The sequence below is a fragment of the Sus scrofa genome, chromosome 11 (genome assembly GCF_000003025.6).
Source record: "Sus scrofa isolate TJ Tabasco breed Duroc chromosome 11, Sscrofa11.1, whole genome shotgun sequence".
NCBI classification, from domain to species: Eukaryota; Metazoa; Chordata; class Mammalia; order Artiodactyla; family Suidae; genus Sus; species Sus scrofa.
In genome coordinates, this window is record NC_010453.5 from 24953759 (window position 1) to 24978517 (window position 24759).

A 24759-nucleotide genomic window follows, 5' to 3' on the forward strand; every position below is an offset into this window, starting at 1 on the left:
AGGGCCGAGGTTTTTGTCCACTTTGTTTTTTGTTTATGGCTCTACCCCTGGCACCGTGACAGTGCTTAGACATCACAAATATCTTTCTTTTTTTTTTTTTTTTTTTGTCTTTTTGCTATTTCTTGGGCCGCTCCTGCGGCATATGGAGGTTCCCAGGCTAGGGATCGAATTGGAGCTGTAGCCACCGGCCTACGCCAGAGCCACACAACGCGGGATCCGAGCCGCGTCTGCAACCTATACCACAGCTCAGGGCAACGCCGGATCGTCAACCCACTGAGCAAGGGCAGGGACCGAACCCGCAACCTCATGGTTCCTAGTCGGATTCGTCAACCACTGCGCCACGACGGGAACTCCACAAATATCTTTCTGAATGAACTGAGGAGTGAAAAAGAGAAGGCGCACACAGGTAGATATGCGGTGTTGAAAATGTTCTGGTTCTGAAGCTGATGCGCAAACCACAGAGATGGCATATATCCATTTATATGTATATAATAACATAATTTTAAAGGGCTGTATGAGTTTGTGCAAAAAATCCGATTCAAAACAGCATGTCTGTTCAGGTATACACCCTGGCACTTTCTTATCTAAATAAAAGAGTCAGATGGAGAAAACTGGGGCATAAAAATGTCAAAATCACTCCTTAGCTAGTTAAAAATAAATTTTACTCATGTTTTTTTCCTCAACTATGCCTTAATAGGCCAAGTGGAAAAGTACGTTATATAATTCTTTTTAACGCTATATCATGACCTTTTAAAAATAGCATCTTACCTTATAAAAGTGAAACTAACAGTTTTCTTTGAAAATCTATTTGAAGAGTCAGAGACTTATAAGCATTTCTTCTAAAGGCGTCCTTCTAGAGATGCTTTCAAAGTCCTTCCATGATTTGGCTACCAGGAATTAAAACGGATACACATTTCAGCTGAAATGTTTTATTCCGACGTTCACTTTTCAAAGAAGCACACTAAAAATGTGGGATTCGAGTGCAAAAAAAAAGGGACTAGGAAAACCTAAAATGTTGGTGAGAGATATGCTCCCAGATTAAATGAATGAAGAGGAGAGATGGGAAGGGAGAGGAGGGGGAATTCAGCGGAGGGAGATGGGGAGACAGGTGGAGAAGTGAGGGGACAGCCTCATACATACGCTCTTGTACACTGCAGATGTCAAGGGAACAGACGTGGGGTTGCAGAGGGGGAGGGCGGGGGGATGGATGGAACCGAGGGTTAGTCAATGCAAACTATTGCGTTTGGAGTGGATAAGCAATGAGATCCTGCTGCACAGCATGGGAAACTGTGTCTAACCACTTGTGATGGAATGTGATGGAGGATAATGCGGAAAAAAAGCATGTACATACATGTATAACTAGGTCCCTTCGCGATACCACAGAAATTGACAGAACACTGTAAATCAACTATAATAAAAAATGTTTAAAAACTCCAAGAAGCTCATGGGACTTGAAAGAAGACATTTATTTGGAAGCCACTCACTGTTCCCCGTGCCAAGGAATAATGGCACAGTAATCCCAAGTCCTGCTTTGGAGTTCCAGGCCTGCCATTTACTCGGCAGATATTCAAACGTGGTCTTGCTTTTTACCATTTGTAAAATTCAGATCATGTTCAGCAACTGTTAAATGAGATCGTGCATATAAAACTGCTCTGTAAACACTGAAACGCTAAGGAGAAAGGTATTTTTAAATTTCTAACATAAATGTCCCAAGCTTATATAAAAAAGCTTTATTACACGAAGTTACATCTGGTGGTTTGAGAAAGCCCTAATAGTCTCAGTGAGAAGCTTAGGATTTCTGCTCCATACATGATAAAGTCAATCATATTTCCTTGGTGTAAAACAAGAAAGCTAAGGAATCTTCCAAATATCCTTCTTACAAAAGGGGAGGGGGGAATTATTGCCACATATGTTCATTTGAAAAAAATGAGTGACAATCTAAAATAGAAACAATGTACAGCGCATTTTAAGTGGACGCTACTATCCACAATGGTTATTGACCATTTTAAGCCACTTCACCAAATCAAAAATACAATTGTGTCACCAGTAACTAAATATTCACAGAGAAAACGACTCCATACCCAACCAAACCAAACTAATTTGCCAAGGGAAAAATGCAATGGACCAACACGTCATGGTCTTTTTCAAAGGTCTATTCTTAGACCTAAAACAAACTCTCTTTAATTAAAACCTTTGCTTATAAACACATTTCCTGAACAAGTAAAGCCTAACAAATCCAATATGAGTGAAACACTGTGCCCTGGAAACAGAAAGAAGCCCGGAGTCATTTACAATAGTAGTTTCATATAACCTTTCATCACTCCCACCACAACAGCAAACATGCAAGCTTAAATGAAGGGAAAGCTTTCTAAATTTAGACACCTTCCAATAATGCATCTTAAGTTATACATAAAGCGTTAGTCAATTATTTATTATGTCTCTTATCTTTAATAATGGGATATCATGTTTAACGTGTAATCAAAATGGAAAGAAAGCTGTTATACCATATACTACTGTACCAAGACTCAGAGTTTCCAGTCTATATTTAGTTCACATTAAAATGGAAGCAAAGACGCAAACCAGGCTAAAAATAAAATGTTCTACAAAGATGAGATTTTTAAATGGATTGAAATCTAGCTTTATTTGGTCCCTTACATGCGCTGATCGCATTTAGCAGCACCTTAACTTTGCCGTGGTTTACAAATCATTTTCCATCACCTAGAAAAGGGATCAGAAAACTAGGGCCCTCAAGACAAATCTGTCGGCCATATACTTCCAGTAGCTGATTGTATACAGCCCACAAGCTAAGAAGGGTTTTATATGTTTAAATGCCTTTTTTTTTTTTTCTTTTTAAGGGCCACACCTACGGTATATGGAGGTTCCCAGGATAGGGGTCGAATTGGAGCTGCAGCTGCCGGCACACACCACAGCCACTGTCACATGGGATCCCAGCCACGCCACACGTGCAACCTACACCACAGCTCACTGCAACACTAGGTCCTTAACCCACAGAACAGTCCAGGGATCAAGCCCGCATCTTCATGGATACTAGTCCAGTTCATAACCGACTGAGCCACAGTGGGCACTCCCAAGAATATTTTTCAGTCGTGAAAATGTTATATACTCAAATGTCACGACCCTTAAATAAAGTTTGATTGGAACATAGCCACATGTATACCTCCTATAGACATGAACCACAGGTATACCGCATTCCAGCTACATGCATGTACTTAAGTACTGTCTATAGCTAATTTTACACTGTAACAGAAGAGCTGAGTAATTCTGACACAGGTTCTATGGCCCACAAAGCTTAAAACATTTACTACCTGGCTCTTTACAGAAAAAGTTAGCTGACTTCTACCTAGCTGACTAATTAACATTCTTATAATTCAAGATATCGTCATTCTCATCACGTATCAAAATGTAAAAATTCCCATTTGCCTCTCCAATCACGTTGTGTTTCTGAACAATAAACGTGTCAATATTACTTCATCCACATTTCTTAACCATCTTCTGGCCATGATTCTGCTTCCCATCCTGTTTGGATCTTTATCTAATCCGATGTTTCCATGACGAGCTGTGGCTCAAGTTTTAAACAGTATTTTTTTAACCTGTTCTGTTTCTGTTTTAAAATACTGGATGCGAACCATCATGACCTACAAGTGGGCTTCCACTGACAATTTGAAAAACCCTGAGCAAGTCTTCTCTAATCTAACCTTTGGAAGGTTTATGGTGAGAGATAACATGTTAATTGCATAAATTGCATCTCATAAAGCAGTGAAAAATACAAATCAATATTTCCACAGTGATTATGCCTTACCATAAATGTATAAGAGGTTGTTGACACATCCTTCATGTTAAAGTAAAACCAAGGTACTAATTGAAAAAGGTAGTGATTATTCTTTCAATAGACTTAAAGAGATAGCTAGCCTAACCCAGACAGAATGCTTCAAAGTTCTCAATATCTTTCCTGTGTTTAAAAGCATGTCTTGCCTAAATTTAGAGACTCATTTACAGACATTAAAACTACCTGGAAGAGGACACATCACTCTCAAAAAATAAATACATGTGAGCATAATAACCTAATTAGTGGCATTTTTTTGACACCTGAAGCTTCAAGACCTTGGCCAAGATGAGTCAATGTCAGAAAAAGTCATCTGTATGGTTTTCGTCTGTGTAAACCATGCGGCTTATGACGACTGAACAATCCTAGTCTACACACCTAACCAAGGTTCCTCCAGGCATTCGCTGCAAAATGCAAGACTACAGCATTCCCAGGCCAACAGAGAGCAAGCCAAGTGTCCTTCGCATCCAAGTGCAAAACCAAGCTGGCCTGAGTTTGTACTCATGTCATTTCAGAATGTCTCATTCCCAGTAAGCACCTGTGAAATTCTCTACAGCAATAACTCTGAATGCAAAATCAACCTCCTCCTTGAGACGGGCCTAAGACCTCGGAGAGAACCGTCAAGGGTAAAGAGATCTGACGAATTACAGTTCCCGTTGGGTTGCCCACGTCACCACTATTTCAACATTTGTATATAAGCGATTTTGTTCCTTTGGGGAAATAGAAGCAGCCATACAAGTGTCTAGTGTTGGGGTTCCTATTGTGGCGCAGCAGAAACGAATCCGACTAGTATCCGTGAGGATGTGGGTTCGATCCCTGGCCTTGCTCAGTGGGTTAAAGATCCGGCGAGGCCGGCATGTGTAGCTCCGATTGGACCCCTCGCCTGAGAACCTCCATATGCTGCAGGTGCGGCCTTAAAAAGCCAAAAAAAAAAAAAAAAAAAAGTATCTCGTGTTTATCACCTGGGTAGCTATTGAAACTACCTGAAATTCTACTTAACTGATACAGACACAGGAAAAAAAGGGAAAAACAGAGAAAGAGAAAAATAGTACAGATGACAGCAAGGACAAAGAAACGGGAAGAAAAAATGGGGAATGAAAAGGGGAACAAAGAGCATACAATGTGCGGATGCGAGGAGGGTACAAAGATGCACATGAGGACTGTATTAAGCCACACTAATTCAAAGAGCATGCCAGTCTTATTAATTCTTTACTTAAAAAGTCATCATATCCCCTTGCAAAAAAGCTGAGATGAGCGCTGTCTTAAAATAGTCCACATTTCCTTTCATAGAGAGCTGGTTCATTAAATGATGACATGCTAGGTTGAACCATATGAAATTTCCCCTACTGGACTCGTTTTTCCAGCTTTACTGAGGTATAACTGACAAATAAAATTGTGTATAACGTATACAATGTGATGACTTCATAGACCTATACATTGTGAAATGTATAAGGTAATATCTAGCACCACGATTAAGTTAATATCCAGCACCTCAGTTATCGTGTGTGTGGGGGGGGTGAGAATCCTTAGTCTATTCATTTAGTAAATTTCAAGTACATAACAGTATTTAACAACAGTCACTATGCTGTATATTAAATCTTCAGGAGTTCCCGTTGTGGTGCAGTGGAAACGAATCGGACTAGTAACCACGAGGTTGTGGATTTGATCCCCGGCCTCGCTCAGTGGGTTAAGGATCCGGCGCTGCCATTAACTGTGTAGGTGTAGGTGTAGGTGGCAGACGCAGCTCAGATCCTGTGTTGCTGTGGCTGTGGTGTAGGCCGGCAGCTGTAGCTCCGATTCGACCCCTAACCTGGGAACCTCCACATGCTGCGAGTGTGGCCCTAAAAAGACAAAAGACAAAAAAAAAAAAAAAAAACACTTCAGAACGTATTCATTGTATAATTGAAAATACATCCACTTTGACCAACTTGTCCCAATTTGCCCCAGCCCTACTCTCTCCCATTCTGACGCTACTGCCAGAGCAAGGTCACTTAGCTCCACCTAATAGAATAGAATACTCTGCCTCATTAGAGAGAATGAGGTAGCTGTAGATAAGCACTGGGGAAATGATCTCCACATTACACCTCCAAACAAGACACAGGATGTATAAATGATGTTCCCCTTAGAATTTCTTAAATACTACCCATTTAAGTGTATATATATATATATATTATTTTTTTTTTTTTTCCTTGCTTTGTGCACAGAACTTTCCTAGAAGCACACCAAGAACATGTCAACAACTGCCTCTGAGACAGAGACTACAAGGTCTAGGGTGAGAGGGAGAGTCCTTTTCCCTGGATACCCTCCACCACCAAATATCCCCCCACACTATCTGAACCTCTTACTAGATGCACACATTACTTTTTCAATTGAGAAAAGTCTGGATACGTCTCAAATGCAAAATTAACTTAAAGTTCTTCACTAACATTCCAATTATTTAAAATATTAACAAGGGAGTTGCCATTGTGGCGCAGACTGGGAACCATGAGGTTGAGGGTTCGATCCCTGGCCTCCTCAGTGGGTTCAGGATCCGGTGTTGCTGTGAGCTGTGGTGTAGGTCGCAGACAAGGCTCGGATCTGGCATTGCTGTGGCTGTGGTGTAGGCCGGCGGCTATAGCTCCGATTAGACCTCTAGCCTGGGAACCTCCATATGCCTAAGGAGCAGCCCTAAAAGAACAAGACAAAAATAAAAATAAATAAATAAAATAAAATATTAACCAGTATTCACAACAAAGAACCGGGATTCAAACAAGGTAATTTACTTAAGTCAGTGGCTGCTTTTCATCCAAACCCAAACTAGACAACAAACAGCTTTGTGATCCTAATCCCATATATATGAAGCTTACATGTATACAATATATACACAGTCATTCATTTAAGAAATATTGGAAGTTCCCGTTGCAGCACACTGGAAACGAATCTGACTAGGAACCATGAGGTTGTGGGTTTGATCCCTGGCCTCACTCAGTGGGTTAAGGATCTGGCGTTGCTGTGGCTGTGGTGTAGGCCAGCACCTATTGCTCTGATTAGCCCCATAGCCTGGGAACCTCCATATGCCACAGGTGTAGCCCCCTAAAAAGCAAAAAAAAAAAAAAAAAAAAAAAAAGAAGAAGAAGAAGAAAAGAAATACTATGACCTCTATGTGCAACTCACTCTCTGTATGTCTGCGCATAAATGCTTTCCAAAGACAGCATATATATGCAAACATACGTAAGCTTGCAGATACGTGGGTGTAAACATATGTGCGTGTGCCACACACACACCCCATCCGAGGCTGCTACACAACCAGAATTGAAGATGCCATTAGCAATCACAACTTGCCACAACTAATGGCCCCTTGATGTATCTCCAGGATGTAGGAGAAAGAACTGCTCTGGGGTCTTAAAAATGACTAGGCCTTGGGCTAGTCCCGGGGCCTCCTTCTCCTCCAGGCTCTTGCATCTTACACATCTGGGGAAGGGAGCAAAAGAGTGTCTGTCCCTTTCTAAAGATCTTTTCCCTTAATTCTTATTGATGAGAATCCAACAGTTACAGTTAGCAATTCTCATTCTATGAATTCCCCCCAGTGCCCTTGCCCTCATGCCTGAGAATCAGTTTATGTGGTAGGAGATGCAACACATGAAATCTGTAGCAGATATGAACAGTCTGGATTGGGGTGGGACAGACAGGAAGGTGGAGGCCACCTTCCCCTTTCAACCACATCTTAGGCCCTGATCTCACGTGTTCATATATGATAATGTTAATGAACTTGTGTGCGCTCGTAAAAGCTAGTACAAAAGGCAGAGTTTCAGGAACTCCACACATCTTTGGAAATATAAGGAACATTTCATTTAATGCTCACTAATTATCCCTAATCATGGCAAAACATTCTGCTCTATTTTTGTCAGAACGTTAAATGGAAAACCAACAATCAACATGCCTTTTGAATTTACTCTTCCTCTGGATTATATACATGCTTTATCCCAAACCACAGATAATATCAAATTAAAGAGTATAATTGTAACTATTACCATGAGTTCAAGAAACCTACAAATTTTAGTGCTGTGCCCAATAAATCTGTTGTTTGACTTTACTCAAGTCAAATGAGAGTAATCTCTAAATTTTCTTCCAAACTGTATAAATTTACTGGTCAACCTTGAAATAAGTATACATGGAATTTTAATCATTTCGGTTGAACACATAAAAATATGACTTTTTAAAAAACCTGTCATTCTCTCCATTATTAACACAGTTTTGTGAACTTTTCATTAAATTAAGACATCAAATATTAAAGGCACTTGCTGTTAGGAAAGTCGCTATCTTGTTTAGCCTTAATCTTTTAAAAATACATTAAACCCCATATTCTTATCACAAATTCCATTAAATTAAAAATTCACTATCAAAAGGTGTTACAAGATGTGCACTTAGACAATGAAGCAACAACATTGTAAGTCAACTACACTTCATTCAAAAAAAAAGGGGGGGGACAGATCCCTTCGTGGCTCAGCTGTGAATCAACCCTATTAGTATCCATGAGGATGCTGGGTTTGATCCCTGGCCTTGCTCAGTGGGTTAAGGATCTCGCTTTGCCATGAACTACGGTGTTGGCTGCAGATGCGCCTCGGATCCAGCGTTGCTCTGGCTGTGGCTTATGCTGGGACTGTTGCTTGGATTCGACCCCTAGCCTGGGAACCTCCATAGCCACGGGTGCGGCCCTAAAAAGCAAAAAATAAAAAATAAAAATAAAAAAAAGCTAAGCGAACCTTGTTAACACTGTGTGTGTACTCAAACATATTTTAGAAAAGAAGGAGGCAGGCAAATACAAACATGCATCCATAGGCATACAATAAAACTTCTCTTTTCATATAGGGGCCTATTATTCTTAGAAAACAAATTCTCATAAAAATAGACATAGAATAAATTAACTTGCAAATTTATTTTTAAAGCGCATACAAATCCAATGATTTTATTGGTTCCCTTTTCAAATCCCTCGTTAAAGTCCCCCAGTGATCCCCCGCGTGATTATTTCTAAAGTATGATAAAAATTAGAATATATAAATAATCCTTCAGTCATAAGCATTTGAGAGATACATATTCAGATTAAAACTCTCAACTTTGAGCCCTCACGCGTCAACAGTACGGACATCAGAAACAAGAGTAACACGGCATGCTCATCACCATATGTAACACAAAAAGGTTACTTTTCATCATTAAAAATAACCATGGCTGTGTTGATAAGCCCTGAACTGTGCACTTAGAGGGAACCTACGACGCAAGGTCTGCCGTTTGCGCCTCTCAGGTTGCGGTTAACTGCGACCATCATTTACCACTGGCGTCGCCAAGCGGCTCCTGCCTTCCAAAGGGCAGCAAAGGGGCACAGGGGCTGTCGGAGGTCACCTCCCCACTCGCCCTCTCAGAGTGGGCCGGGGAGACTGCTACCCATGGGAAGAAAAGGTGGCGAGATTCACTGCAGTTCAGGCTGGTCAGCCTGCACTTCTCGCTCTGCCCAACGCACATACTCTCCCGAACCAATGCAGGACAGGTAGGACCAAAAATAAAACACTCCTTTTTAGATCCTTGAGTGGGAACTCAAAACAGCACTTTGGCTTTTTTCCCACGCTCCCAGGTTCCCTTCCCCTCCGCCCCTGCCCACCACGGAGGCCCCAGCGCGCGGTCCGGGAATCCCTTCCCAGGGCGCGCGGTCCAGCTCCCGCGGGCTCCGCCCCCCCGGCCCCGCCCCCGGGCCCACCCCTGGCCCAGACCCCGCCCCCACCTCAGCGCCCCACGTTCCCGGGATCGCCTGGCGCGTTCCCTGCGCCTCCGGCGCTCTCTCTCCTCCTCCCTGCCCCGCCGCCTCCGTCTACCACGCTCCCCTCCGGCCCGCCTCACCTTGGTCCGGATCTGCCCGGAGGTGGACACTTTGCGGATCAGTTTCTGGGGTCCCTCTTGCTCCGCTTCACTGTCAGAAGAATCCTCTCCAGGCCCCGCCGAGGCGGTGGCGGGGTTGACCGCGGCGCTGGCCCCGGCGGCCGCTCCTCCCGCGGCGCCCGGAGGGTGGTGCTGGCTGCCGGCCCCGGCCATCCTCTCTGACTCCTGCGGGGACACAGCACCGCCCGGCGGGGGCGACGGCGGCGGTCAGTGGGTGGACTCTGCCTGAGCCCGGCCCGGGGCCCCGCGCCCAGTCGCCGCCATCTTCCCCACCCCCAGCCGCCCCCGCGGGAGGAGGGTCTCCGGGGACCACTCGCCCTCCCGGCAGGCGCCCTTCAGGACCCCGTGCCCTGCTCCCTCCAGAGCGGCGCCCGATGTGGGGCAAGGGGGACTCGGGCCCAGGCCAGCCTGGGATCCCAGCACACCCAGCATCGGGATGGTACAGGGTTTCTGACCCAGAATACGACCCGCGCGGGTAGAGAGACGGGAGAGACAGAAAGCTCGGGGCAACCTCCCACTTCCTCTAAGGTCTAGGGTCCTCGGGATGGACGGGAGGGAGAGGCGACGAGAAACCTCTGCAACCCACCCCCGCAGGCCCGGCAGTGGCGATGTTCCCTCCAGCGATTCCTGGGAGACGGGGCAGGAACGGCTCCAGGAACAGAAAGGGAACCTAGGGCTTCCTCCCGACTGACTCCCCTGGGTGCGCCCGCCACCTCCTGGATCCAGAATCTCTCCAGAGAGACTTGGGCCTCGCCGCCCATTTCCGCGAGAAAAGTCCCCTCCGGCCCCGAGATGCATGGGCGCTGCCCCTTGTCTGTCTCCCGATCCCCTAGCCCTTCTCGGAGGAACCGTACCTCTCCCGCCTCCGCCTTGGGGTTCGGGTCCTTTCAGCTCTCCCGACCCGTGGCCTTTAGTTTCTGGCCCACCCCCACCCCCATCCGGCGCACACGGAAGAGAAGAGCATTTTCCGGGAGCTTCCACTCCGCTCTGAGAACTTTTCGTTCAGAAAGAGCGATCCCTTTGGCTAACAGGAAACCGGGAAGGGCGTGGAGAGAGCGCAGAAACGAGAGAGTACAAGCAGCCCGAGAGGACAGAATGCAAATAAATGTCTAGGCTGAAGCTCTAACCGAGACCGCCTGGAAGAAAACAATGCACTGGAGCCGTGTGAAACACCAGTGCCTGAGCACGAAAACAGTGGAAGTCCTGGGAGAGCCACTCCCTAACCCGGGCTAGAGCCGGAGGAAATGGGATCAACAGGCGGCAGCCACCGCTCACAACTCGTCACCGCGAGCTGGCAGAGCGGACACTGGGGACCAGCAGCCTTGCGGTGCCCTGTGCACGCCTGGCGTCAAAGAACCCTTGCAAGGTGTGGGAGGGCTCCGGGGAGAAGAGACTAAAGTGACAGAGTCCTCGTGTCACTCGCAGAGAATTGCAAAGTGGTGTTAGCTTATTTTTAAGTAGGGCAAAAAGTCCCTGCTAGACTCTGGAGCCTCTTCACACTTCAGGAAAGCAGTGGTTCTCTTCAGCGTGTTCACGCCCTTCAGGACTCAATCGAATTTTTTCAGTTGTCATGACCTTTAAAGGGTCCTCCAAACTAAGATTCTATTGGCTTGTTCTGGTTTTTGTTTTTTTTTAGTTTCAATCTTTCAATAATTTGCTTGCTGTGACAGAACTCGCAGTCCTTAGAGACTTTTAAGACACAACACGCAGTCCCAATATTACTGTCTATCCACACTGTAGATTAAATTGAAATGTAAAATGTGCTGGTTAGTTTGAATCTGCAAAGACAGGCGATTGCTGCCACCTAATACTGATTGATGGAGGCTACTTCTCTAGCCTTAGTTGTCTTCTTGAAGAAGGGAAGGAATTGGGCAAAATAAATGTATGGCTCTGTAAATATGTGATTCTGTATCGGCAAAGAACATACTGCTGAGAAGGAACTTATTGAAGAGAAAAAAAAATAATTAAAAAAAAAATAATGACCTTTATTCCAACCCAATTGTTTGGTCACAGACAAGTCCAGTGTGTGACAGCATAAATAAAAGCACATAGCAAAGGGCCATTTGAAAGAATAAAACTAGCTCAGATCTCTCTTTTAATGTAAAGAAACAGAGGCCCAAAGTCACAAGCTGGGACCAAAGTCTAAAGATGTGTCTTGTTCTAATGGTCTATTCACTTTACCACATTATATAACAAAAGTTAGTCTGTCAATTATCATATGTTTCCATGCACACGTCAGACTTTAACGTTTTATATAAGTAACATTTTCCAGAATCAGGACAGAGAGCAATTAAATGAAAAGGCATTGTTTAATATCCATGCCTATTCTACGATTTTAAGAAGAGGACTGAATACACTTCTCACTCTGATTCAAACACTGATTGCTTAAGAATATTAAAATAGTTTCAGATGCAAGAGCTGGGCAATTAATACCTCAAAGTAAAGGTATTCATTACTTCATAAAAAATTAACCTCACAGTTGTCCCTGCTCTTCAGAGACTCCTGGAACAAGTTCGAAAATTTGGTTGTGACTTTGAAGGCAGAGCCAGTGTCAGCCTGCTCATGCTAAATAAATGACCCCTGCTCTGCAATTTCCCTAGCACATACTCAGAGGGAAATACCATGTAAGCAAATGAAGGAATGTTACTTTATTTCCCACAAAAGGCAGTTCATGAAAAACTCTTTTCTTCAATCACCTCTTCTAATGAATTGTTTCACATAATCCCTAATTTAAAGTAGCTTGTCCCATTAGCATCTTCTCTGTAACTCTTATCTGTAAATTAGAAATTTCCAGAGTGAATAATCAGTCTGTATATGGTATACCTGCAGTGCACCTCACATCCCTTAAAAACGTAACAGCACTGTTAAGAGCTTAATAGTTGCAGCCATTTTAATATAGCTCAAAATAGCAACTAAAATTTCAAATATGTGGCACATTACAGTATTTCTTTCATTGACAAGATCTTGAATTTTTCCTTACTTGATGTTTTCAGATTTTGAAATAATTTCTTAGATGTGTCTTCCATATTTCATCATTATTGCTTTGAAGTCATTGTTTGGGACATATCATATCACAAACACACTATTAAAAACTTGGACATAAGCCACATAGACACTACATTCAGAAAGAAATGGAAATAGAAGCCACAACTGAATGAGATTTAGGTTTTTACTGTATAGGGCTTTCTGCCCCATTTAAAAAAAAAAAAAAAGAAAGAAAAAAACCTATTATACTGAAGATGTATAGGTCATAGCCAATTTTCATTTTGGATACAACTTTATGAATATTGACATTAGATATTAATATATCTGTAGAGATATTTTGAATTACATTCTTATTGATCACTACTCCTAACAAAAGAGGTTAATAGCCATTTGCAACTTTTAAATCCCATATATTCTATGGTTTTATGTTAAATATATTATAAACATGAAGAAGTCTACATTTATATTTGGATCAACTCAAATACTTAGACACTTTAAAAACAAGTCTGGGGACTCATGTTCCTACTCCACGGGAACCATGCAAAGAACCCTGCAGGTTGAACAGGTACAGATCTGCTTTCATTTAAACTTTCAAATGACTTCCATAACATGCTATCTACTCTATGCTTAGAATTTAACATTCGAAATTTTATTAAAATTCCCTTAGGTGTGACCGCAACAAAAAAAGACTTCAAAATTAATTGTGACATCGACCACATGTACCTAAATAAGGTCAGCCCTGCACCTAAGGCAAAAATCGTTGGTCCTCTAGAGCTCAACATAAATACACTCATAACCTCTCATTTCTATTTTAGCCCTTTGTTCCTTTGAAACGCTTCCCTTCCTAATTTTTCAAGTAGTTCTGAATTGTTTCATCAGAGCCAACTAGATAAAAATCATTTGGGAAAAGAAAAAATTTTAGAAAGTAAAATGCACTCGAGTATCGCTCTACTGTTTCAGAACTACTTTAAAAACACTTCCATACTCTTTTTAGTTCTGGCTAGAATTCGAACTACCTTCTAGCCCAGGATATACCTAAGAGTAACTCTTCTAATACTCTAGGATATTATCTACAAGTAAGGGCTGCTCAGCTTACTATCTCCCTACCTACCTATTCCCACCACCAAAATAGTTTTTAATTAATTAGACATGTAGGTAGTGCCTCTATGTCCACTGATTTGATTACATTCTGAAACTAGCATTAAAGAAAATACACAGACACCTGACTGCTACCATGTATTGTCTTATAGGCCCCGTGCCCTTGCTGGAGTAATGACAGGCTAACAGTTTATTTAAATACCCACACTTAACTAAATAACCTCATTTCATCTCCAAATACAAAGAATGGCATGACGTCTAGCAGCTGCCTCTCAGCTCCAGACCCGGGTACATTTCAATCTAGAGGTGCCATTCTCTTTATACTATTCCTCAGCATCAGTTCCTGATACTACTGTGTTTGCTCTTCTGTCTGAATAGTTCCATGTAGAACCACATGTTTGGGGGTCCAGCAATAAAGAATAAGGAATTAAATTCATCCATGTATGCTGTTGTATACAGTAAGGGATAGCACAACAGGATCTGTGTGATATGAATATTGCCTGGTCAATATTGAAAATTCCTTTTCATAAATGTAAATGAGCATACTTTCACAGTAAAGTATTAAAGTTGCCTAAATTTGAATTCAAAGACCACATTTTAAATGACTGCAAAATGGAGTCCAGATCAAAGCAGGTGTTTGTTTTTTTTTTGTTTTTTGTTTTTTGGCTGCATGCGGAAGTTCCCAGGCCAGGGACTGAACCTGAGCCGCAGGACTGAACCTGACATTGCCTTATATGCCACTCCTGAAAAACAGATGTTCTTAATCCAAGGTCTTTGAGGGTCCATAGACTGGGCTATGGGAACTCTGTGATTCCCTTGAAAGGTTATTAAATTTTTATGTGTATTTCACATAGGTACCTTTGGGGGAGAAAGAGAAAAAGTGTCCATAGCTTTGATTTGATTCTTAAAGGGATCACTGATCCAATAGAAGTTCAAGAATCCCTGATTTTGATGAAACTTGTTTTGAAAGGAAAACTGTCCCACAAACATACTTAGATGAAGCTGATTTTTCCTCTCTTAACTCCTCCACACGTCTGAAATAATTAACACTTAAATCCCCTATTTCCCCTCCCTTACCCATTCTTTTCTCTTGTACACACCATTTTTCAGTAATTTAGATAACTTATCTTTTACTGTGGGTCGGACATGCGGCCACAGGGTTTCAAATACAATCACTTTGTCAAAAGTAGCATTTTATGCCACATACCTAAGATCAAGAAAGGTTTTTGCTTTGTTTTGTTTTGTCTGGTCTCCGAAGTTAAACTATTCACATCTCTGACACAAGACATTCTGTTTACTTAAGAATGAACACTCAGTGAGGACTTAAGGATTTGTGCCTGTATTGTTAAATGCTATAGCCAACAGTCCTGGAACATAGTAGGTGCTATATGAAATACCTGCTGAATAAATTAAAAGGCCTTCCGGTATGTACAGAATATAAACCTCACTTTTTTTTTGGAGAGTTCTGCAGTCTGGATAAAGTGTCACAACTCATTAACACATTTCCATTCGGGCTCTAGTTTTAAAGGCTAATAAACAAGCATTTTCATGTTGTAACTTTAAGCAAAGCAAAAATAAAAACGCCGTTCTCTATTTTTCCACGTACCAAGTGGTTCTGGCATCAAGACCCTCAAGTGAAATACATATAAGTGGGTATTTTTCATTGCAATTGGTGTTGACTTTAAGTATCCAAGTTCAACAAGGACTTCATAGAAAAGAGCTCAAAAGTAAAGTTACAAAAACAGGTCCCTGAATTTAGTTCTCAGTTATCGCTGACTTAAACTCCCAAACTGAACTGTATTTTTAATTTCAAGAATAAACTTAATCCCCAGTAATAACCACAATAGAAGAAATACGAGCAGATGGGCAACCTAACAACATGTTCAAATTGACAAAAGCAAAGACAGCTGCAGATACAGATGGATCCGAGTTTAAGGACACTCCTGAAAGGTCGGGAAACAGAAGGCAGAGAAATGTACTTTGGCAAAGGAGCTGGGAGGGTACATACTAGAAAAGAAAAGGGGGAACCAAGCTTGGCACCTGACCTAGAAGCTCTCAACAGGCAGGGGGCCAGCCTGAGCAGATCCTCGGAGTTCCTGGGAAAAGAGCATCCGAACGTGTTGAACAGAACACTGGTGAGGCCAGAAATTTCGGACGAGGTTTTCCAAATAGGTTCAAGAATGTCAACCAAGACGGAACAGCAAACATCGAGGCAGGGCGGAGAGAGCCAAAATTCGATGCCAGGGAAAAGGCAGCCCACACAGGATTACAGAGCTCTGAGTGAGACGGGGATTTCGGGCTAGAATCACCGGAGGGATGTGAGATGGTTCTGACTCTCTGAGTTGGAAGAGAGGAAGTTGAAGGAGTTTGAGGGAACAAATCCCAAGCCCCCAATTCCCCCGTCCTCCTGCTCCTTACCCGCGCACACACAATGCACATGCCCACGTTACTTTCGGTCCCCCAAACTGCCCAACCTCCGCGTTTCACGGGCAGCGAAATCCTAAGCGAAATCGAGGTCAGCTTCCCGCTTCATCCCTGGCAACCCCCTCGAACCCTAGAAAAGCCCGGGGCTTTAGCGGCGAGCAGGAGGCGGAGGCGTGGTTCCCGGCTTCTAGCTGCGATCCGCCTCGCCAAGCGCGGCTCCTTAGGAACCTGCAGCGCCCAGGTGACCGCCCAGGGCGCGGTCTCAAGAGGCAAGACCTGTCTCCTCCGAGCCCTGCACGCTGACCCCCAGTCTGGGCTTCTTTTTGCCCCCTCCCTACCCACCCTCCACGCTCCGAAATCAAGGAAAAAGTTGCGAAGTCGATGAAGCACGGAAAACGGTCCTTGGAGGGCCGTGGTCAGTGGCTCGTCCGCGGCCCCTGGGGGAGAGCCTCGGCCGGCCCGGACAAAGGCGCTCCGGGCGGCGCGCGAGGAGGAGCCCGGGCGGCGGAGGAAGCGCTGTCCCGGGTGGGAAGCAGCTGGGGACCTCATCCCGGGCCATTTCCTGAACGGAACCCGGCCCGGGCGGGGGGGAGCAGAGGAGAAGTGGGAGGGGGCGGGCGCGGGCGCTGTACCCACCGGTTCCTCCCAGGCCGGGCTGCGGGCGCCGGACGCGGGGCGCACGTGCTGCGGCTCCATCGCGCCAGCCCGTGCCCGCCGGCCGCCCGGGCGCGCGGACCCGGGCCCCCGCCGCCGCCGCCGCCGCCGCCGGGGCCGCTGGATGCGCTTTCCTCGCCGCGGTCCTCTCGGCCGCTGCTGCCGCCGCCGCCCCGGCTCCCGCCCGGGGCCGGCCACCGGCCCTCCCGCGGTCTCCGGCTTCCGCCGCGCTGCGCTCTCCCGCCCCCGCGCCGGTCCCTTCCTCCACCTCCACCTCCTTCTCCTCCTCGGTCCAGCTCCGAGCGGTCCGCTCCCCGCCGCTGCCGCGCCGCCGCCGCCGCCACCGCCTCCCACCGCCGCAGAATCCGCCCCTAGCTCCTTCCTCCGCCCCCGACTCCCTCCCCTTTTCCTCCCCGCTTCCCGCCCCTCCCCCCGCCGCCCCCTCCTCCCGGCGGGCGGCCCGGGACGCACGTGACCCTCCTGTCAGGCCTTATAAGGCGCGGAACCGAAAGCGGCTGCAGGGTGGTCAGGGGCACCGGGTGGCAGTGGGGACCGGAGCGGCCTCCCCCGGGGGCCGGACGCCTAGCCGCTGTCGGGAGGACCGGGAGCGACGGGGAAAGCCCGGGCTGGGCCGGCCGACGCGCTGGCGATGGGAGCGACGGTGGCCGCGAGTCCCGGGAGAGCCTCCAGCGCCCCTCTCCGCGTCTCCCTCTCCTGCAACCCGCGCCCGCCTCCCGCCGAACGCCGGCCGCCCGCGCTGCAGGCACCTCCCCTCCTCTGGGCGCTGAGGCTTGAACAAAATCGCGCTGGACAGTAACCGACTTCGACAGAACAAGGGAGATAACTGCAGCCCAGAGCCGCTCCTGAACCAGCTGCTCCAGGGGTGGTTTATTCTTTGTGACGTTGAAAACACTGCAGCTGGCTTAGCATCTGCAAGAGGAGTTAAGATTGAGGGAATACTTCTTTTATTCGTTTTTAATGATGAACGGATTCGTGGAAAGAAACCCGGCTAGTGTGTCTTCCAATTAGACCACTACATTTAAATTAGGGGAAGGGACTGGCTCGCAGGGAGGGCTCCATAATGGCAAGTCACCTCCTTTCGCCCTTTGAAAACACGTTTCCAGTAGAGATTTCGATTATCTTTTTGGCCTCAAGGACGGTTTCCCTCTATGTCCAATCCAAGAGTGGCTTTTCCCAGGTTCTTCCCTCTCCTGGACATTCAGGCTCCTTCTAGCAGCATCTTCCCACGGCCCTTAATCATGGCAAACAAATTTATACATTTTTAAAAACACGGAAAATTTCAAAACACTTGATCCAGTCTGCCTCCAGTCCCCACCGCCTCACAGCCCAGCTCTTGGGGAGGTAAAGCCCCGTTCTCATTATTATCACATCCGTGTCTTAATCTGCCACTCATTTTCTTCTGCAAACCAACTTTGGTGCCCACTTTAAGAGGTGAGCCTGACAAAGGTCACCTGTGGCTTTCAAAATTCCCTAAATCATTTGGTTGTGTCCCCCCCCCAACTTCCTTTTTATTGAACCTGTGCACAACATTTGTCACTGGGGACCAGACTATTAGCCTTGAAACTACCCCTTCCCCTGGCCACATTGACACTTCAGTGTCTGATTCTCTAACCATCTTGCGCAACCCCTCGGCTAGCTCCTACATGTTGGAGTGCCTACATAGTCTGCCCCTGGTCTATTTCTAACCCTGCCCGGTCCATCCAGACCCACTCATGACTTCAGCTACCAGCCATGTGCCGGTAACTCTTAAAGTGTCCATCCCTACCCCAGGGCTCCAGGGCGTAAAGCCAATTCCTCATCAGAAACCTCTAACCAAATGCCTCGCTAGCCATAAACTCAGCTTGACTAAAACAGAAGTTTCCTGCCAGTTATCCATTTATTCTTTCTAGTCTCATTCCCAGTAAATGTCTCCACAGTCACCCAGAGGACAGATCTGAGAACTGTCCCATGCTCCACAGTCACCCAGAGGACAGATCTGAGAACTGTCCCCTCCTCCTTGCACCAGACATTCCTGTCCCTCACCTTCCATTTCTCTGCTCTCGCCTGGTTTGGGGTCCTTTCTTTCAAACCTGGGAAACATCGAATTACTTTCCTCATTAGTCTCCTGGTCCCTAAGCTAGTCACACCTCCACCCCTGCCATCTCTTACCTTGGGACTAATACAAGGTTTCTGAAATACAGAACTGAGCAAGGTATTCCCTAGATAAGGACTTCAGATGTCTCCCCCATTACCTGTAGGATGAAGTCCCAGTATCTCAGTCAGCATCTATTTCTCCACCCTCATCACGCACTCTGAAAGTTCTTCGAATGCAGTTCCCATCAGGCCACTTAATTTCATGCTGTACCCTCTCATGGAATACCTTTCTTCTTACTTAACTTATCCAAACACCGGTATCTTTCCAGAATCAACCTACAAGTCACTTTTCTTATGAAACCCTTTTTTGACCCTGATGGAGGTTAGAACTGGCCATTCTCTTTAGACCAAATGCAAGCCCTCCCCCTTGCCTTAGAATCCTTTATTAAACTTATTTTTTAACATAACAATCCCCTGATGACAAGTAATATGACTAATCCTCTCTTCCTAGTTCCAGGACAGATTCTAATGCATAGGAAGTGCTCAGCAAATGTTGAACGAATGAACTATATAATTGAATTTGAGTTACTATATTTTTATGGCTATGGAAAATGTTCCCCATACATTATCTCCTAATTCTGCAAGTAATATATTATTATCTTCTTTAATAGAGGTAGAAACTGAAACTAGAAAAGAAACTGCTCTACAGCAATTTGTCCAAGGTTCCACTGTATAAATTTCATAGACAGGACTATAACCCAGGTTGCCTAGTTAAGTTCATTAGGTGTTTTATCTGGTCATTGTTTTTCACCTTAAATTCTATTTTGTATGATACAACCTCTTTCTTTTTGTTAGCGGTTGTCTAGTCTATATCCTTCCATCTTTTCATTTTCAATCATTCCGAGGCATTATTTTTAGTGTGTTTTGTAAATAACAGTTGACTTTCAATATGTACGCAGTCTGAGAGTCTGACTTTTAGTGGTCTCTGTTAACCAGTTTTCATTTATTATGCATATTAATTAGGGTAAAAGTTGCCGAAAAAAAGATCCTTCCCCCCGCTATCCCCTAAACACAATGTTCATATCTCTCTCATGAAACAGTCTTGAGACAAGGGGTCCAGGATGCTGGGTGGTGCCTTTGCCCCGTATTGCTAGTCCATCCTTCAGGGTGTTGCCTTTACCTATGGGGTAGAAGCAGGTCAGGCAGTTCCAGCTCAAAGAAGAAGCAAGCATGGAACACGAGCTCAAAGGCCTAGACTCAGAAGTGACACACATATCTGCTCATACCCTGTCTGCCAGAACGTAGTTCCATGGTCACATGTAGCAGCAAAGGAGCAGGAAAATAAAGCTGCTAGCTGGCTAGTCATGTCCCAACCACAACTCTATGATCATGAGAGAAAGAGGACAGGTTTTTAGGAAAACTGGCACGCTCTGTCACATTATGGTCATCATCTTTGAATGTATTACCACCCTCTCATTTTTTATTTATTTAACTTTCTGGTTCTTTGCTTCTTGTTTCTCCCTTCTCATGTCCTGTTCGGTTAATTTAGTTTATTCTCTTTTCCTAAACACTCTACTGATTTGGACTTTATGCCTTCTATTTCAATTCTTAGTGGTTTCTCTTAAAATTAGCATATAGAGGAAGTTCCCTCATGGTGCAGTGGGACAAGGATCCAGTGTTGCTGCAGCTGTGGCACAGGCTGCAATTGCAGCATGGGTTCGATACCTGGCCTGGGAACTTCCACATGCTCCGGGCTCAGCCAAAAAAATTTAATATATGTGTATATAACATGTAAGATTAGCCACTATCTTTATCCCCTTCCTTGAAAGATAATGTTAAACAAAAAAAATAAATAAAACACTTTAACTCTCAAGTTCCAGTCTTATAAACTATGTATTGCCACCTTTCTTTTTTTTTTTTTTTTTTTTTTGAGATTCCCAGGCTAGGGATTAAATTGGAGCTACAGCTGCCGGCCTACACCACAGCCACAGCAACATGGGATCCAAGCCATGTCTGCAACCTACACCACAGCACATGGCAAACAGGATCCATAACCCACTGAGCGAGGCCAGGGATTGAACTCGCATCCTCATGGATATTAGTTGGATTCATTTCCATTGCGGCACAACAGGAACTCCTGTATTTTTTAATTCCCTCTTATTTTTCAACTATCTGCTAAATTAGTCTTCATCATTATTACTTTTATAGTTGTGACTAATTTTTATAATATATTTAATCACTGTTTATCCTTTCTATTTGCTTTGTATTTCCTTCTTGGCTCAAATTATGTCTTGATGAAGTACATTCTTTAGTATTTTTTCATCATATCTGCAAGTAAAATTCTCCATGTCTTTGTATTTTACTCCCATTTTACTTTCTCTCACATTCTTGAATCATAATTTCATTAGCTAAGGAATCCTAAGTTGACAATTATTGACTCCCACCCTTGCAGTTACTATCCTATTACTTATTATTCTATTACTTTGTGGCATCTACTGCTGGTGAATAGAAGTCTGCAGTCAGTCTCATTGTTATTCCATTAGAGATTATTTTCTCTATAGTTAAGTAATATTTTCTTTTTTCAATTGATGTGTTATTGATTTCTATCCAGGTAGATTGTGTTTTCAGATATCTTGTTCAGGACTTGATATGCATTTTCATCCTGAGGACTCTTCTGGTTCTGAAATTTTTCGACCTCATGTATTCAAATATGACGTCCTCCCACCCTCACCCTGTTCATTTTCTCTTTTATCTTTCTAGAACCTCTCTTAGATATCAGTTGGAATTTCTCATTTTTATCCCTATGTCAATTTTAAAATATTTTCCATATTTTTACTTCTCTGTGCTGATCTTAGGTGATTTTCTCAGATCTATCATCCAATTCCCTAATTCTCTTTGCAACTGTATTGACTACTCTTAAACTGTTGAATTTTTCTATATTTACATTTCTAGAATTTTCCCTTTTTTTCCAATCTACCTATTATTTTTCATATCTTACTTTTATCTTGGGTGTATTTTTACCTTTATAGCCTGAACATTTTAAACATACCTATTTATAAATCTCGTTCAGATTGCTGTAATGTCTAGAGTTGACAGGGTATAAATTCTCCCATTTGTTGTACTTGCCAAGTCACATTTCTGGTGGCTTAATTCCTTGCATGCTTTATAATGATTTAGTATGAACTGCTCTTCAATGGACCTTGTTTTCCATGAAGGTAATCCATGCACTATGGGCTATTATCTTTTTTAAGGGCCACACCCATGGCATATGGAGGTTCCCAGGTGAGAGGTCAGATCAGAACTGTGGCTGCTGGCCTATGCCACAGTCACAGCAATGCCAGATCCAAGCCAAGTCTGCTGCCTATACCACAGCTCAAGGCAACACTGGCTCCTTAACCCACTGAGTGAGGTCTGGGATTGAACCTGAGTTCTAATGAATACTAGTCAGATTCATTTCTGCAGAGCCACAATTGGAACTCTGGGTTATTACTTTTACCTGTGGATTTTCCTGGCTCATTTAGATGTTGATGCTGGAGACTCAAATGGACACAGGCTGGTACAGCTAAGGATCCTTATGTGTCTCTGTCTCCAAGAGGTTTCTCTCTACTACTCCTTCCCAGAATGATGGCTTCAGCGTAGCAGGACTGACTTCTTATACATAGGAACAGGCTTCCAAGGTGTACGTCAAGAAAGAACAAGTGCATGCTGCATCTTATTATAAACTCATCTCAGAAGTCTTATAGCTGGAGTTCCCATCGTGGTGCAGTGGAAACGAATCTGACTAGGAACCGTGAGGTTACGGGTTTGATCCCTGGCCTTGCTCAGTGGGTTAAGGATCCAGCATTGCCATGAGCTATGGTGTAGGTCACAGACATGGCTCAGATCTGGTGTTGCTGTGGCTGTGGTGTAGGCCGGCAGCTGTAGCTCTGATTAGACCCATAGCCTGGGAACCTCCATATGCCATGGGTGCGGCCCTAAAAAGACAAAAGAGAAAAAAAAAAAAAAAAACAGGAAGTCTTATAGCATCATTTCCACCAAGTGAATTGATTGGGACTGCCACAAAATCCTGCCCAGTTTCAATGGTATGGAAAATAGACCCCACCTGTCAGTGGAAAGTGTGTCAGAAACATTCTAAGAGGAATATGTGGGATGAAATGTATATGCTTGTGCAGTCATCTTTGGAACACACTATCTACTGCAATGGAATATCTCCATAAGTTTCAGTGTTCATGTTTCTGGGCAGTCAGAAGTTCATTCTTAGTTTAGGTTATAAACATAGAGGGATATTCCTTCCCTCTGACACAGCATCTGGAGAACATGGATTATCATCCACGGTAATTCAGCCAACTAAAATATAAGTATGGAGTTTTCACAGTGGAGAGCAAAGAGCTGCAGCATCCCACTGCCCAAGCTCTATCTTCTATGAAGTATACTGGAGTCTATCAAACCTCTCCATTGAGATAATCTGATAAAGACCCTATTTAAGGATTAGACTTGAAACAAGCTTACCAACAGATTATATCTTAATTATAATGCACCTGAAGCAAGAAATAGAAATGCTAGCCCTTGTTCCACTTTATTAAGGTAATATGGTGCACACAAAAAGAAGATCCATAGCAAAGCCAACTTTCTTGAGTTACCCTGGCACTTATCCCCCCATCTTAATAAAAAGATCCTTCATGGTTCTATACGTAGCAGTGTGCTGGTGATGTTCTCTGTTTACTACAGACCACAGATCAGGTGTGCAAATTATACAAATGAGCTTATCTTGTTTTTCTGCCCTCATTGTACACAATAACACGAGCAAAAACCTTTACAGTTATTTGCTGACTGTGAATATTAACTTGTAAGGATGCTCAAAATACTATAAGTAAAAAGGCAAGTTTTAAAACATAATGTGTAAAAAAAGTAAATATTATATAAATACGCATTAAGAAGTCGGGAGGATATACTCCGAAGTGGTTAGGGATTATTGGTGGGAGCTTGAATTCAGGAATCCCACATACTTGTTTGTTCTTGTTTTGTTTGCTGTGTGGTAAGATTATGGGTATACGTTGATATCCTTATTTTCCCCCACAAGAAGCACTTACTGCTTTCCAGAGAAGAAAGTGATTGATCATTGATCATAATTAATGTCACAAAAATTAATATATTTAGGGAAATATCATGTCCCTAAAAGTATAAAAAGAGATCTATTGGAAGGAGGCAGAGGAAGAGGGAAAATAACGTGTAGGGTTCTGTCCTAGATCTGGTGAAGAACTTGGTCTAGAGGTGAGGTACAGAGTGACAGGTTTAGCTGTGAGTCAAACAAAAGCAAATTATGAGGTTCCCACCAGGTTAGCAGAATCTACTATAGGGACTCCAGCTTTTTTTTTTTTTTTTTTTTTTGGACTTTTGAGGGCTGAACCCTTGGCATATGGAAGTGCCCAGGCTAGGGACTGAATCGGAGCTGTAGCTGCCGGCCTTTGCCACAGATACAGCAATGTCAGATCTGAGCTGCATCTGCGACCTACACCACAGCAACACCAGATCCCTTACCCCAAGGAGCAAGGCTGGGGATTGAACCTGTGTCCTCATGGATACAAGTCAGAGTCATTGCTGCCAAGCCACAGTGGGAACTCCAGGAATACAGCTTTTATGATCCATGACCGTCCATTCGGTGGACTTTATCTGGACCACCTTTGATTCAAAAGTCTTTAGGGACAGGACTATGAAGAAGCAGCAGGAATCAGGCCAAAGCAAAGTGTTTGGAG

General features: G+C 44.1%; 1 protein-coding gene and 1 long non-coding RNA gene across 2 annotated transcripts in view; both read right to left on the minus strand.

Annotated features, from left to right (window-relative positions):
• Positions 1-17170, minus strand: part of DGKH (diacylglycerol kinase eta) — a 198533-nt gene extending 181363 nt beyond the window's left edge. The window contains 2 exon segments of the mRNA XM_021065624.1: positions 9713-9916; positions 16895-17170. Coding sequence (XP_020921283.1) covers positions 9713-9916; positions 16895-16954 — 264 coding nt within the window. The 5' untranslated portion in view covers positions 16955-17170.
• LOC106505301 overlaps positions 17380-24759 on the minus strand; it is a 93413-nt gene continuing 86033 nt past the window's right edge. The window contains exon 3 of the long non-coding RNA XR_002336682.1: positions 17380-18164. This is a non-coding gene — a long non-coding RNA (uncharacterized LOC106505301). The remainder of the gene's footprint in view (positions 18165-24759) is intronic.